The 14,842-nt window shown below is 39.7% G+C and overlaps 1 protein-coding gene across 1 annotated transcript; it reads right to left on the reverse strand.

The window, feature by feature from the left end:
- Nucleotides 1–931: 931 nt before the first annotated feature.
- cs (citrate synthase) lies at nt 932–14,532 on the reverse strand. The gene is made up of 11 exons (XM_040153008.1): nt 14,363–14,532; nt 9,817–9,867; nt 9,537–9,644; nt 8,692–8,757; nt 8,055–8,186; nt 7,113–7,301; nt 6,621–6,820; nt 5,402–5,531; nt 4,239–4,340; nt 3,163–3,372; nt 932–3,067 (listed from the first exon to the last, which is right to left on the reverse strand). Exons 1-11 carry the CDS (start codon nt 14,411–14,413, stop codon nt 2,897–2,899), a joined length of 1,410 nt encoding a protein of 469 aa, XP_040008942.1. The 5' UTR covers nt 14,414–14,532; the 3' UTR covers nt 932–2,896.
- Between the last annotated feature and the right edge of the window lie 310 nt (nt 14,533–14,842).

Raw genomic sequence — 14,842 nt, forward strand, 5'->3', positions numbered from 1 at the left:
TTTCACCTGCGGCGGCAGCAGCAGCAACCTTTACTGTATGGTTGTATTATAATGCATTTAGATGCAGAGTTTTTAATGCCACGGTAGATGCTTAAGCATTGCCTGACCTTGTTGCGACAAAGTGCACATAGGCAGAGGGGGTATGGGTACAGTGACAGAGCCCTCCAAAAGGCAGCTGACAGGCAAGAAACCAGAGTGGGGTGATGGTATGTGGGCCAGTTATTAATAACAGCACATAGGAGAGGTGGGTACTTGGACCATCCTCTTCCTTGATCCTGTCAATTGCATTTATTATGTTAGGCCACCCCAGAATAATTTTGCCACAAATAAAAAGGTAAGAACTGAAGCAGCACAAATTTAAGCCCTGCAGCAGTAATCCAGACATACTGATTTTGTCTCCGGGTGTTTGCATTCAAAATCTTGTTTCTAAAGTTCAACCATCCAATGCTGTGCCCCAAAGACAAGTAACTCAAGGTTTACGTTGAGAATTTGCTCACTAACGGGGCATACAGGTTGTAAGGTTAACCTCGTGTTACAGATATGACAGGAATTCTCATGAAAGCCGGCGAGGAAGGGCTCATTCATCAACTGGGTCGACGTGACACTGCCGTCACTTGTTTTAGTGGTTGTGTGTTCAGCCCTATAATTCATCACTGAGAAAAACCAGATACCTGCAATGGCATCCCAAGCAGTGAGACCAAATAGGTCTTTTTCACAGCGGACAATTTGGCTTGTCATAGTGGGAAAAGCACAAGTGCACAATACCACTTTAAACTGAAGCTGCAGAATTGACTTTAGCCCTCAATAAATTTTATTATTTACAGCTGTGCTTTTCCAATTGTGACCTATCAAAATGGCCTCTGTGAAAGAGGCCTATGACCTGCATTATTTATCATGCAATTTTCTAAACGAAGAAAAATTAAACCAAACACGTGTTAATAAAAACGTTTATTTTTCATTTTTTTGTTGGGTTTTCCAATATTTGCTCTTCAAACTTTTCTTGCCCATTTGACCCATACAGCCCCATCCCCCAAAGTGTTTCTCTGATGAATCCATCCGAAATGAATCTCCCAGTTATCATGTACAACCTTTACGCTCCTCTACGATCAAAATAACCTCAATTGTTGAACAATCCACCACATGGCAGAACACCACGATAAAACACAAAACACACCCGGATAAAGCCAGAAGGAAGATGGTAGCAGAGCAGACCGATTCAAACATCTAAGCGAACTATTGACTAACACGGCAAGAGTAGTTTGGGAGGGGGAAAAAAAAAAAAAAAAAGCAAGAACTTAAACTACAAAAAAACACATGGAGTGTTGACGAACCCAGAGCTTAAGAGCAAGCTTGAAACATTCAATTGAAACACCTGAAAAACAGCACCGGCGAAGTCCACAGAGCTAGGCAAGAAATCATGTATATACAAGATAGCTGCAGTTTTTCTTTTTGTTCGTTGTCAAAATTTCACAGTGACCAGTGAGACTGAACATTACAGTGAGACTGGGTACGACGACACTGTGGGTAAACTATGGTAATCATTGTGGTTATTACAAGCAAGTGGTCGAGCTCATACATTCAAGCTATATATATATATATATATATACCTATGTACACAAAGTATAAATAAAGCCACAAAATGAGAACCCAAAGATTATAGTTTTATACATATTTAACACCAAAAAAAAAAAAAAACCTCTGTAAAAAGGGACACAATCAACCTGGAGGGGTGGGGGGGTGGTCTACCACTACAAATTAGGAAATCCAATCAAGCAAGTGCTCATTTTGGAGTAGTTGATGTTTAAAGCGCTCTTCTGTGGGGACAAAGTAGCAAACATACACTCAAATAAGACAGGACTTTAACAAAGTCCCCCATCCCACTTTTCATTCAAGCTTGCTCTTAAGGATTTACTACAGGCTGCCAATTACAACACCCTTTGCTCAGATCTTTAATATTACGGTTACTGTACATTATTCTTGATTCTCTAGCATTCAGAAGACCATTTGAGCAGAGACCCATTAAAAATAGGAAAGCATGTTAATGAAAATAGACAAGACAGTTATTTTGATCATAGAGGTAAATGCAGGTCATCATTAAAAAGAAAAAAAAAAAACTACAAGTCGGAGAAAAAAAAAAAGGGAGACCACAGATTTAAAGGGGCAGTATCTTTTAACTGATTTTCATGCTTTTGAATGTATATCTTGAACAGCCCGTTAATCTTAGAAGTGAGGACCTTTTTTTTTTTTCTAAACTGGAGTGTTCATAAACGGGAGTGAAACGCATTGATAGACTGGGTGGGATGACATCTGGGAACATTGCATAGAAGAAAAAGTAAGCTGAGAGTCTTAATTGGGGAGAAAGGTCTTTCGCTGGGGGATGTCCTCTAAAACAAATCACTGCATTAGCCAGAAGCAGCAAAGGTTGAGTCAGGTATTAACTTTAGATCTTTGAACAGATACAAAGGAAGTGTAATTCACTCCCACAATTCCCTTTGAATGCCACTGCCTATTCATAGTTCAGACCCAGTGCTTAATGACAAACACGCAGGCACTGCAAAGGGGAAAATCTTAGCGATGCTAACAGACTTATTATAGTACATAGTTTGAGCCTACTATGGGTTACACGTATGTGTATCTGAAGCTTTCACCTCACGTTCCAAATATGGAGACATGGTGGGAAGACTCAGCGGTTAACTAAACATACTTAAACACTAATGGTGTGATGATTTAAAAGGCCCTTCTTTTGTGAAATGACATTAAAAGCGTACTGTCTCTTTGAATCCCATTGAATCCCTGGGGTTGGAAATGACAGGGGGGGTCAACTTATGTCTGCCTTTTGATATTTCCACCTCCTCCCACCCTTCACACTAACCCCCTGCTCCTTTCCGGTGGTTCTTCAGCCTGACTTAGCTCCCACCAGTGTCATCAGTCCATCTGTGCTCATGGACTTGGGGCGCTCCAAGGGGAAGCCCAAGGCTCTACTCCACACCAGCTGGGCCAGCACGCCGAGGGCTCGGGACACACCGAAGAGCACAGTGTAGTAATTCATCTCAGTCATTCCATAATACTGCAGACAGAAAAAAAAAAAAAAAGGAGGCACATCAGGATCTGTACTTGCTACCATGACTGATGAATGACTAAAAGCCACCACATTTGTCTTACCTGCAGCAGCACTCCACTGTGAGCGTCCACGTTGGGCCAGGGGTTCTTGGCCTTACCCTGCTCCAGGAGCACATTGGGCACAATCTTGTAAAGCTGGGCAACCAACTTGAACATGGGGTCGTTGGGCAGATGCTTCAGGGCAAATTCACGCTGGCAGGTGTAACGTGGGTCAGTCTTCCTCAGGACAGCATGGCCATAGCCTGGCACCACCTACAGCCAAGTGAGAGGGCAAATTTTCCTCAACTTTTGAACCGGGCCAAGATCCTACTACTCCTTCTACTACTTGTAACTCTTTGCTTAGCATTTTTACAATAGTTGTTATTTTGTTACTATTATAATGACATACGACTTGCACTTACTTTTTTTGTATTTATTTTATTTATTCATTTTTTTTTTAATGTTATCGTGTAAACTGTAGCACTGAAAAAACAGAATTTTATTCCCTGTAGTGAATATTGTATATGAAGAGAATGAAAATTCTACCTTGTTTATTACAAAAGAAAAGACAAGCTACATCAAGTAAGTAGGACAAAATAGTCAATAAAAATATGGGTTTTAAGGTGTGCAATCTCAAATTGTCAAAGGGCAAAGAGCCCTTGTGGCTAAAGCCCAGTCACCCTTGATTTTCTTATAATGCTATCTGAATTGAGGAATAATTCCTAATTCATGTCATATCAGAGTTACTGTAATTATGAGTTTCTGACTTGTAAATAACATATATCTGACTTGGCATTTAATAATATGGAAGTGCCTGAAAATCAAACTAATAAGGAAGCTTCACATCAGACAAATGCCATGACTCAATCTAATTAGACCGAAGCTTAATGGATATAGTGTTATAATGTCAATGCACAGTAATTTTAATCCTCACATAACCCATTTTGTAATCATACAACCGTCTCGATGACGTTAATGCGGATGAGGCCATCCTAAAAAAAAAAAAAAAAAAACCATGGCAGTGTGGCATATGACCCCTGAGTTTACAAACCATAAACCCGGTATGGTTTATCCAGAAAATGCAAAAAATGAATTCTTACTAATAACGACAACTGGTCATGGAAGTGCTGTGTCTTTACCCTTCCAGACTTGAGTGTGTTCCAGATGTAATCCCTCATCCTCTCGTCGGACACCTCTCCCCCCAACTCCTTCTGCAGGGCAGTCAGCCACACCAGAACCTCCTGTGAGAGGCAGAGGACAATGCACATTGATGAGTGGAAACTCAAAATGCTTTATAGTCATTATACATACTTATCATTCATTCAAATTTAACACCAAATAAGCACATGACACTTTTCCTTGATATTATCTGAGCTTGTGTGGCTGTCCAGTAAAAATACTGCAGCAGAAGAGCGTAGCAGAAACTAGTAAAGCCCATTTCACACAGGCACTTTCCTCTGTATGCGTTTGTGGAATTTTAAATGTTGACATCATGTCTGAAAAAAGCCCAGGGTCATTTTAATATAAAACTCTTGCAATACGTCAAAATCATCAATATGTGAGCAAATTAAGAATTAAATGAGAACCAAAGCTGTCATCTTGAACACTTGTTAACAGCAGTGTCTCGGGGGCTGTCAGTCAGTGTAAAATAGGCAGCTGAATACCACTGCAACTAATTAGCTAATAATAAAACTGATGGCAAAAATTTATTGAAGGTAAGGGAACTTTGACAGCTTTTGAGTTTACTGCAGCAGTTGTGAGCTTCCCCCAGGCAATGACTAAGAAGCCGTAAAGATTAACATTCAACTCCAAAATTAGTTTTACAGTCCAACACTGAGGCAGCCTGTGTGACAGAGCCTTTGTGTCGTTGTTTTTGTTCTCAGTGTTGTTCATGTGACACCATAATGTGAGAAAAAAAAAAAAATTCTACCCTGAACTGTCATATAACATGTGACAAGAGCTAACATATTTACAGCAGACATTTTAACTCATAGTAGGAAAAGCACAGGTTTTACTAACAACATTAACACTGGCTCAGTTCCGTTCAAATGTCTCAGTAAGTCATGACATTGTGACTGTAAGCCAGCATGCACAATAACAGGACCCTGAAACCGAAGAAGCTGAGTGGACATCAGCTATTATATTATATTTATTAGTAGCATCTGTGCTTTTCCTACAGTGACGTGTCAAGAAGTCTCCCAGATGCCAGAAATCACTGCTTTGCAGCAACCTCTCAAGCCAGATAAACTGCATTTTCTATATGTGAAAACAGAGTGAGAACGGTGATGTGCTTTGTACAAACCTGATTGGCCAGGCCATGCAGAGGACCAGCCAGACCATTCATGGCAGCACTGAAGGACAGGTAGGGGTCAGACAGGGCACTGCCCACCAAGTGGCTGGTGTGGGCACTGACATTGCCTCCTTCATGATCACTGTAACATTACAAAAAAATTTTACAAAATCAAACATGTTGACTCAGCAAAACTGCCGGAGATTAAAATTTTGCCGGGGATTATACTGGCATCCATTCCACGACAAAACGCAGTTTTCGTTGGACACTGCCATCCAGTCACTGACTGAAATGTGAAGGGTAGCCATTTATCTACCCTCTACTGACCGAACAGTATATTTGTGCAGTCCTCCGTGTGTAGTCTGAATGTTAAATAAATTCACCAGTGGGGACTGCAACACTAGTGCCTTTAGTCTGATAATGTGACATTACCCTTACACATCTCCTGCGAGGTTCACGTGTTTAATGACTACACAAACTACAGGTTCTGTATAATAATATCATCCACTATTTATTGTGGGTAGCAGCAAATTCAGAATAGCAAAACTGCTGTATTTGTAGAACATCATAAGTTTCAACACTCAAATGACTGCATTAGGGAGGATGCTACTTAAAACTATCTGACAGGCTCAGACTTGGCATGGCTAAACCAGTGTCCACTCATGTAAGGTGCCTCGAGTTAATAATATACAGCGAACAATCTCATTAAAAGTCAAGTTGTCTAATCCATATTATTTTTTACATTACATTTTGACATTACCCTTATTGTTTTAGTATTCACTGTTACATCACCCTGATATTGGGCTATTATTTCAGTAAAATTGTTCAGACAGAATATTTTCGTACACTTTTGTTCTTTTTCCTGAGGAAAATCTGGATACTATATGATTTGTAAATCTTGTGTTTTTTAACATCTTACAACCATGTTGGAAATAAGTGTTCTCACTTCAACATGTTATCCTTAGGATTCTTTTTGGCATGAAAATCCCTGGGTAATACTCAATATCATCTTAGCCGATGGGCACAGAAAACCGATCAATCTGTTTTCAGTGTGTCCAGTTTTTCAAACATTTGCTTCAAAGCTCGACATTTAATCTACATTGAAAACACATGACTTGATCAAAGTGTGACTAGAAACAGAAATGGAGCATAAATCCTCAGAAAATGCTAAGGCACTCATTTCAAAATCAAAGCTAGTTTATAATCTATTAGGAAGTTTTTCAAGTTTCACCTGTGGATAGTGAGGTAGAGCCTCATTAGCTCTGTGAACTGGGGTTCAGAGTACCCCAGCATGTTGGTGAAGTTGTGGGACCAGTCCAGGTTGGAGTCAATGGCTCCGATACTGCTGCCTTCGCGGTACAAGTTGCGATAGATCTTGGCAGCAATGCAGGGCAGCTTGGCAATCAAGTCCATTGAGTCTTCATAGATAAACTATGAGAGGCAACGTAAAATGATTAGGAAAGAGTCCATGACACCAGACCAAAAGTCTACTGCCATGCTAGGAGTTCTGAGAGACTGTAATGCTCTTTATACAACAATAAAAAAAATTGTTAGATTGATGTAAAATGGAAACGTTATCTGAGGACACTGCCTATACTAAATATAATGGTAATCCATCTAATAGACAAGATATTTCACTCTGAACCAACAGTCCAACATTTCCATCCATGGTCCCAGGTTAGGAGTATGATTTAAGAGGAGATGAAATAAGATGTAAACTCACCTCCCAGTACTTGGACTTGTGGACACCCTCAGAGTAAGCCCGTGCAAAGCTGCTCTCACTGTTCAGAGCTGTAATGGCGGCACTGAACTGAGACATGGGGTGCAGGTTTGTAGGGAAATTATCCAACATGGTGACAACGTGAGAGGGAAGTGCTGCTCTCTTCGCCCACTCTTTGGACACCCAGTTCACCTGGAGGCAGAGAAGCACACAATATAAGTGAATGATCTGAAAGACTTTCTTTTCTGCTCTTTCTGTATGAATTTTACAAGCTGTGGACAAGGTGTGCCACAGACACACGAAACACAGAGTGCAGTAACATTACTTTCCCACCAAATGCTATGTACAATCACTATGGCAAAGAAAGGGCAGACGCTGTACATTATACAAGTAGAGCAGAAACTTTTTGTTAACTTATCCTCCTTAGCGGACTTCTCTGAGTCAATGGCAGATGCGTTAATATGCTTAATATTAGATAAAAAGGAAAAAGATGTGAAAAGTTGCAGTCAGCCAGAGAGATGAAGGCTTATAAGTAAGTTTATCCTTATATGACTTCACCTTGTTTCACAGTCATAAAACAATCTTTAGTTTATGCAAGATGGTTTTCCAGAGTCATAAATGATTGAAAGAGCCAAACATCTTGTGATCCACATTCCCACGGTTATATCAAGGGGACAGAAATCTTGTTATGCCTCACATATCAAGGAGTCCTTGAACAAATCTGTGGCAAAAGTCACCTTCATCTGACATTTGTTATACAGCAGGAATATTCAACTTTGATAATGCTGAAACAGTATGGGGAGATTCTGTAAAAATCTGACAGAAAGTGTCTGAGATACCAGCACTGACAGATGGAAGGAAAAGATGAACGGCTGCCCAGTCCTGCCTCATTATAGATCTTAAGTACAATAAACTTAGCAGGTCCAGCGCTCCTCTCCCACTCACCTGCTCCTCAGTGGGAACCTGCCCTGTGACCAGCAGCCAGAATAGGCCTTCAGGCAGCGGCTCCTCGCCTCCTGGAGCTTTAGGCAACAACTCCTGACACTCTGGAATGCTGTAGCCCCGAAAACGGATGCCCTGTTTATCAATGGAGAGAGAGGAAAAGATAGAAAACGAAGCGTTGGTTGTGATAAACAAATGCACAGCCCAAGTCTCCTGAAATGCACCATCAAGTGAGTGTTAGCAAGCTGCCATCATGAGCTCCAGTTCTACCAATGAATTTGGATGATTCAGTATCACACTCCATGTTGTTGCCTGATGACAAGATATATGAATACAAAGCTATACAGAAAGCTCTCAGCTTCAGTAAGAAAGCGATCACGATAAGGGCCTATGAGGCAGGGACCAAGAGAGTTCGAATTATAGCCACTGTTGACAAATCTACTTTTCAGAGCTCACTGGTAGACACTTTATGTAATGGTGACACTGTTTCTATATTACCTCAAACCTGGTTTGGCATTTTTGTACTGCAATTTTTTGTTACTGATCTGTCAACATATACACCCATATCATTATATCTGCAATATCCTAACATCTGGTGATGTATCAGTGGTGGATTTACTGGTCTAGCTCTAATACTGACCTCCTCAGGATCCAAAACAGAGGTCTCATACACCAGACCCTTCATCCCCCTCATACCTCCGTAGACCTGTGGATGAAAACATACAAAAACACAAGCGATATAAACATTACATGCTGAAAACTGGCTTGTTAACAATACGACTACAGCAATACAACACTGGATTTTTAAAGCAAAAGTCTACTGACCGCTCAGCTCAGCAGTTATCAAGAGCTGGCAAGAGAGTTTAACATTACGTCTGTAATACTATGCGCTGGAATAAGAGAATACTAATAAATACATTTCCATGAAAAGGACAGGCCACAGCTACATGATTACTTGTTGTCTGAAAGTAAAACAGACCCAGCGACCCAAGAAATTCTTCTAAAATCCCCTTGGCTACCAGCCAGAGGTTAGAGGCGAAGTGAGATAAACGAAAGAGGATGACGAATGTGTACATGTGTACGTGTGTGTGTGTGTGTGTGTGTATATGTGCATGCAAGCATGTGTAGTAGTTTTGCGAATCTGTAACTGGCAGTGTCCAGTTTGAAGGGCAGGTTTGAGTGACTCAGCTAAAATGTTTCTGTTGAGAGGAAGCAGTTTGCATAGTGACCTCTGAGGGAGATGACCGAACAGTGATACCTGACAGTAAATACTGCTAGGCAGGCCTAGACGGATTAGGTGAGGCCATCATGCCATGTCTAATCTGCATCATGGCTGATGGCCCACATGCTCATTTCTAAATGTAATATAATGGATCAAAAGAATCTTGCTTGGTTTTTAAATGGTTTGTAGTTCTCGTTTTATTCTGATCCCTTAACACGTTAACCATCCTGTTTATTTTATCCAGCATCTCAACAGTTACTCACCATGTCAACAGTAATCTGTCCTATATTGGTTTTTCCATACTGTTGTTTAAAGTTCTTGATCCTGGTCTGTTCTTTAGGGATAAGGTCTGCCAGAACATCCTTCAGATTCTGTTAAAAAAAAACAAAAAAACAAAAACACAACATTTAAGATGAAGTGGGTTAGAGAACACAGTGCCTTTTCTAATTACCACACACAAATGACCCACTTACACTTCAAAATAAAAACCTGGGAAAAATTGGATGCAGACAGACAATCCTGGAGGGAACTGAGCATACTTACTGTTGATGATGCGCTGGCATTTCTGGCAGCCACAAGGAAGTAGGTGGCATTCTGCGGAGTAGACACAGAAATAATAAAATTTTGAGTAATAGTACCACGACAGACCCTAATATAAATTTAAAGGTCACAGCAGCATTTTAAAGCCACCAAAGCTACTTATGTATGAACTAAGACAACCTTGCAGCAGCTCAAAATATTTTGGACAACAACATAGAAGGGTCATTCCATAACAACTCATATAGGACCTCCCTGTTCGTGTCATGGACTTTCTTGAAAAAAATTTATTCAAAAAATTCTATTAAACTCATGGGACCTTGCAACATCCTATAGCTCAACTCCAAATATTTTTTAGTTATGAATTTTTGAAGTTTGGTTCCCAGAGCTATAGGTCTTCGTTTTTTGAGATTCTTTGTATGTGTATTGTAAGCCTCACCAATTGCTTATTTTTCACTGGATTGGGTTGAAATTTGTACTGAACGTTCAATTTTCAAAAATCTGCATCTCTAGTTTTCCCTTTCTTGCAACCAAATTTGGATTATGCATCGTATTAATATAGTACTATCACATCTAAAAGTTATGTAAGTGCCCCAGATCTTGTTAAATATAGTTCGGAGCTGAAAAAAAAAAAAAACACCTTTTAAGATGTTTTGATTGTATATATAATTTATTTTAGTTATATTTCATCTTTTAACAGTTTTTGGAAAACATAATTTCTAGCTGTAACAATCTTTGGTTTTATTTATTAATTCATCAGAATTTGAGTTTTTATCTGATATATATATTTTTTTTTTGAGAAAATCCATGACATGAACTGGAAAAAGTTCTGAATACTGGGTCAGTTGGCATAGAATGACCCAACACTGTTGTGAATTTCTATTAGTTTGCAAGTGCAATGACCTTCCAACCTGGTTAACGTGGAGGACTACAGTCCTTTTTTCTTAAATGGTTCTCCAGTTCAGATCATTTATGAACTGAGTAAACCAACACATAATTAAAATCAATCATCCTTATTAGTTTCTGAATAGTAAGAAACTCAATATTTTAAAACTCTTTACGTTATAATAACAGGTTCTTTGTGACTATTTTAGATTGAGCTGAGACTGACCATTTCAATACATGATTGCCATTAATGGAAGCAATTTATCAAGGATGTTAAATGTGAAGGAATCCTTCCTTTTAATGCCAAGCACTTTATTTCTCCCATCTCAATTCCTCCATCATCTCAAAACAATTTTCAACTTGTCTCGTCTCAATTTTTATCCCTTTTGTAATGAGTTGGCTGGTGGTTAATTTCTACTCAATTCATCCAAAATTTAGACTGAGATAAACTGTTATGAAGTGGTTGGGCAGATCACTTCATACAGCTACAAGAAGTAACTACTAGCGAGCACCATTCCTGGACATTCCTCACCTGACGTGTGGTGATTACCCCACCAAAATTCACCCATTAATTCACAAACCGAGCTTGTAACTGACTGCCAATGATGTGAACATGTTCTGTGTCATACAAATATTGCTCCACTTCTATCAAACAGCACAGCGTGTACCATTTAAAAAAAAAAAAAAACACACACACGCAACACAATCACACCACCACTTTACAATGTCAATTTCCCCATAATTCTGACGCAGGCCCTGATTCTTTTAGTTACACTATAAACATTTACTATTTTAAGACACAGATATAAATAAACTTATAAGCCTAATTGTTTCATTTCTTTTTAGATTTAACTCTTGGTAAAACATAAGACTACCATCACAGGCATCCTAGGTTCAAATCCAGAGTGAGTCAGGTTAACTAGTCACAACTTGTGAATTTCATGCTAATTGATGAAATATGTGATACTCAAAGGTTTTCTGTTGCTAAACTCCTTCATGTCTTGACATGAAGGATTTAAGGAAGACGAAGGAAAGGGAAAGATAGTTTTTAAAGTCAATGTTTATTCTGATTGCAGAGGCCTTAAATGGAATTAAACACCTTGTATTAACGTGGATTTTTAAGTGCATTACTATAAGTTCATTTCTGCATGACTGAAATAAATCCCAAACCGTCTGAAAGGTAGAGCAACGATTAGTCAATTAGACGGTCAAAAGAAAATTAATGAGTGCCTATTTTGATCATTATTCTAATCTTTAAAACACTTTTTCAAGCAAAGGGGCCAAACATTTGACAATTCTACCCTTTCAAATACGAGGATTTACTGCTTTTCCTTGTCGTATATTATAGTAAACTAAATATATTTTGGTTTTCAACTGTTGGTTGGACAAAAACAAGATATGTGATGAAGTTACCTTAAGCTTCAGAATGGTGTGACAGGCATTTTTCAGTCTTTTGATCTTTTACGGACCAAACGTTTAATCGACAAAATACTCATCAAATTTATGCATAATGAAAATTATAATTTGTTGTATCCTCATTGGAAATATACAGGTGATTTACAGTTATTTACAATGCTTCCTTTTTAACTTGATAATCATGAAAGGTTGGCAGGTATTTCACTAAATGAACTATGTGATTGAAAAAACAAAACCAAAACAACAACAAAAAACAAAAAACCAAAACAAAACATTACACTGAGTAACCAAAAATGTCTATATAGTTAAGGATGCACAGGCTTATAAGCCTTATATTGTTGCTGGAAGTGGAACAAGACTACAGGATGTAAGACAGATTAAAAGCGACTGGCCGTGGTTATGAAAGTGTTTGGAGGATAGTAATCTTGTTGGAAGCTCAGTGACAGTACTGAGAAGTTGAGCCTACTGCTGCTCACGACTGTAACAGGACTCCTCTGCCAGCTTATTAAAATTATCAATGGGTAAGGGAGGAGTCTGGGGGATAGGTGACAGCTGGCTCTGCTCCCAGTGGGATCACCTCCCAACAACCACAACTAGTTGGAGTTGATCAAAGGCTGACAAGGCTAACTGAAACAAAGACTAGGCTCTTGCGTCACCACACACACACACTCTACACAGCTGACGGAGACATTATGTAACAGCTCAGGTTCTTAAATATAGAGCGCCAGTTTCGCTCAGTCACTCCCAACTTCCAGTGGCCTGGGAGAAAGGTTAAAGCAACTACACTGCACAAGAGGGTAAAGGAGCCAAACCAGAGGCTGTGTTTTTCCCACTGACCTAACATTCTCTTAGGTCAACAGAACTAAACATACAACCTGACAGGAAGAAGAAAACATTGTTGAAAACATGTTTTTTGTCCCTTAATGACATTAGACAGAAATATGGAAAAACCTCTCCAAGTCTCGTATTGAGCATTTGTTGAATCCACATTTACACTCCCTTTTTTCCCCACTGTATTTTTGAAAATATAGTTTCGACATTAAAACATTTGAACACAGTGAAATCTAGATATATATTAAAATCAATTTTCTTTCCTAAAAAACCTGAAATTATCTGAACATCATGGGACATCCACATCTACAAAGTCCTTGCTCTAGACATGAGAGTCACAGGATATTCAGAAATAGCTCGGAAACAAAACAAACAGAAAAAAAAACAGCTTACTAATGAATCTTGCGAACAAAGATTACAACTGATAAGAGAGAAAGGGTGAGTGTGACAGGTTAGCTGCACAGAGTCCTAATTACAAGACTGATAACAGGGACACTACGCAATAACCCTTGGTTTTCACAGAGTTCAATGAAAGAAACCATTTAGTCACTGATAACTTGCTATAGGAGAGTAACATCTAGTAATAAATACTTAGGTAGTGGGTGAAAAGCTGATATGAGGGTCATTGCGTGTAAATTGTCTAGGCTGAGAGGTCAGTGGAGTAAGACAGTAGGTTACAGTCACTGGAAGGTTACTTACTTTATTACTGATTGGCAGCCAACGCATAGCAAGTCATACCAACCAGTCAACTATTCAAGCAATTCCCATGTTCTACTCACCACCAAACAGATATCTGAAACTGATGTTAGATGCCTGGACCCACACTACAGCACTTTAACCTACAGCGTGAAATCCAACTGTAAAATTAACTTTTGACATTTTGGTTAACATGAAGTAAGTTTTGAGGACCCCATTAAATTATGTGACTTTGGATAAATGTCTGGAGCCGTAACGTGAAGGTCAACGGGGGTTGGCGAGAACAGACAAAGTTTAAGCTGAGTTTAAAAGCACACAGTGTCTGTAACCGGGCGGGACACGTACTCTTGACTAATAAGAAAGAAACGGGGAAATTAACACGGTCTGGTCATAACTGGCTAAAGAAACATGCCCAGGCTGTGACAATACCAGGCCAGCATAAAGAGCAACGGTACTTAAGCTAACGATAGCTACCAAGACACAAATTAGAAATCGAACATTATAGACAATAACAGGGTGTAAAGACTACTCTTAAAAAGCTTTACCACTGTTTTGTCGGTTATTAACCGCGCTCTTGTCCAACAGCATTTCACAATGTGGTTGACAAGGCTAAGCGGGCTAACGTTAACTAGCCCGCCTATACGTCGTTAGCCGTTAGCTCCCGAGTTAACGGCGACAGCTTTGACTGAGAAAGTGTCATCGAAGACGTTTCTCGTCCTCTTACCTTCGAATTGAGGAGTTTAGGCGCTAGCCTGCTGACAGTGAGGAAGGACATTGTTTCTGTGTAAAGGTGTTATTTCCAATTGTTCGTTACAACTAAGGAAGCCGCTGCCACTGCACCACAGAGCTGATTGAAGGTGCCCCTACAAAAAGCAGAAGGTTGAAGAGGGATTGGGGCCCGCATGTATTGGCATTGTTGATTGGACGACGCACCGGATCGCTACGATGGCGTAGAGGGATCTGATTGGCTAGTGTGCTACTGGGAGCACGCCGATTGGATGGAGGTCCTCCCTCTGTATGTGACGATGGCTGATGATCAGGGTCTGTTCAAGAGCAAGCTCTACTAGGCCTCTGCACTATTCCATTGAGCTGAATCAAAACCACTGTACAAGCTGTACAGGGTCCAGTTCGTGAAGTGCCCGCTCCAAAGGACTCTCCTTTATTAATCTTTATCAAGTTTAAGAGCAAGTACTCACTCTGCACG

Source organism: Xiphias gladius, chromosome 18 (genome assembly GCF_016859285.1).
Source record: "Xiphias gladius isolate SHS-SW01 ecotype Sanya breed wild chromosome 18, ASM1685928v1, whole genome shotgun sequence".
Classification (NCBI taxonomy): domain Eukaryota; kingdom Metazoa; phylum Chordata; class Actinopteri; order Istiophoriformes; family Xiphiidae; genus Xiphias; species Xiphias gladius.

Bases quoted from the DNA above. Each gene is read 5' to 3' on its own strand.
- cs (XM_040153008.1), bottom strand. From the start codon at position 14,413: ATGTCCTTCCTCACTGTCAGCAGGCTAGCGCCTAAACTCCTCAATTCG. The intron at 9,868-14,362 runs GTAAGAGGACGA...TCTACTCCGCAG, and splicing joins CTAAACTCCTCAATTCGAAG to AATGCCACCTACTTCCTTGT. The intron at 6,821-7,112 runs GTGAGTTTACAT...TGCCTCTCATAG, and splicing joins ACAAGTCCAAGTACTGGGAG to TTTATCTATGAAGACTCAAT.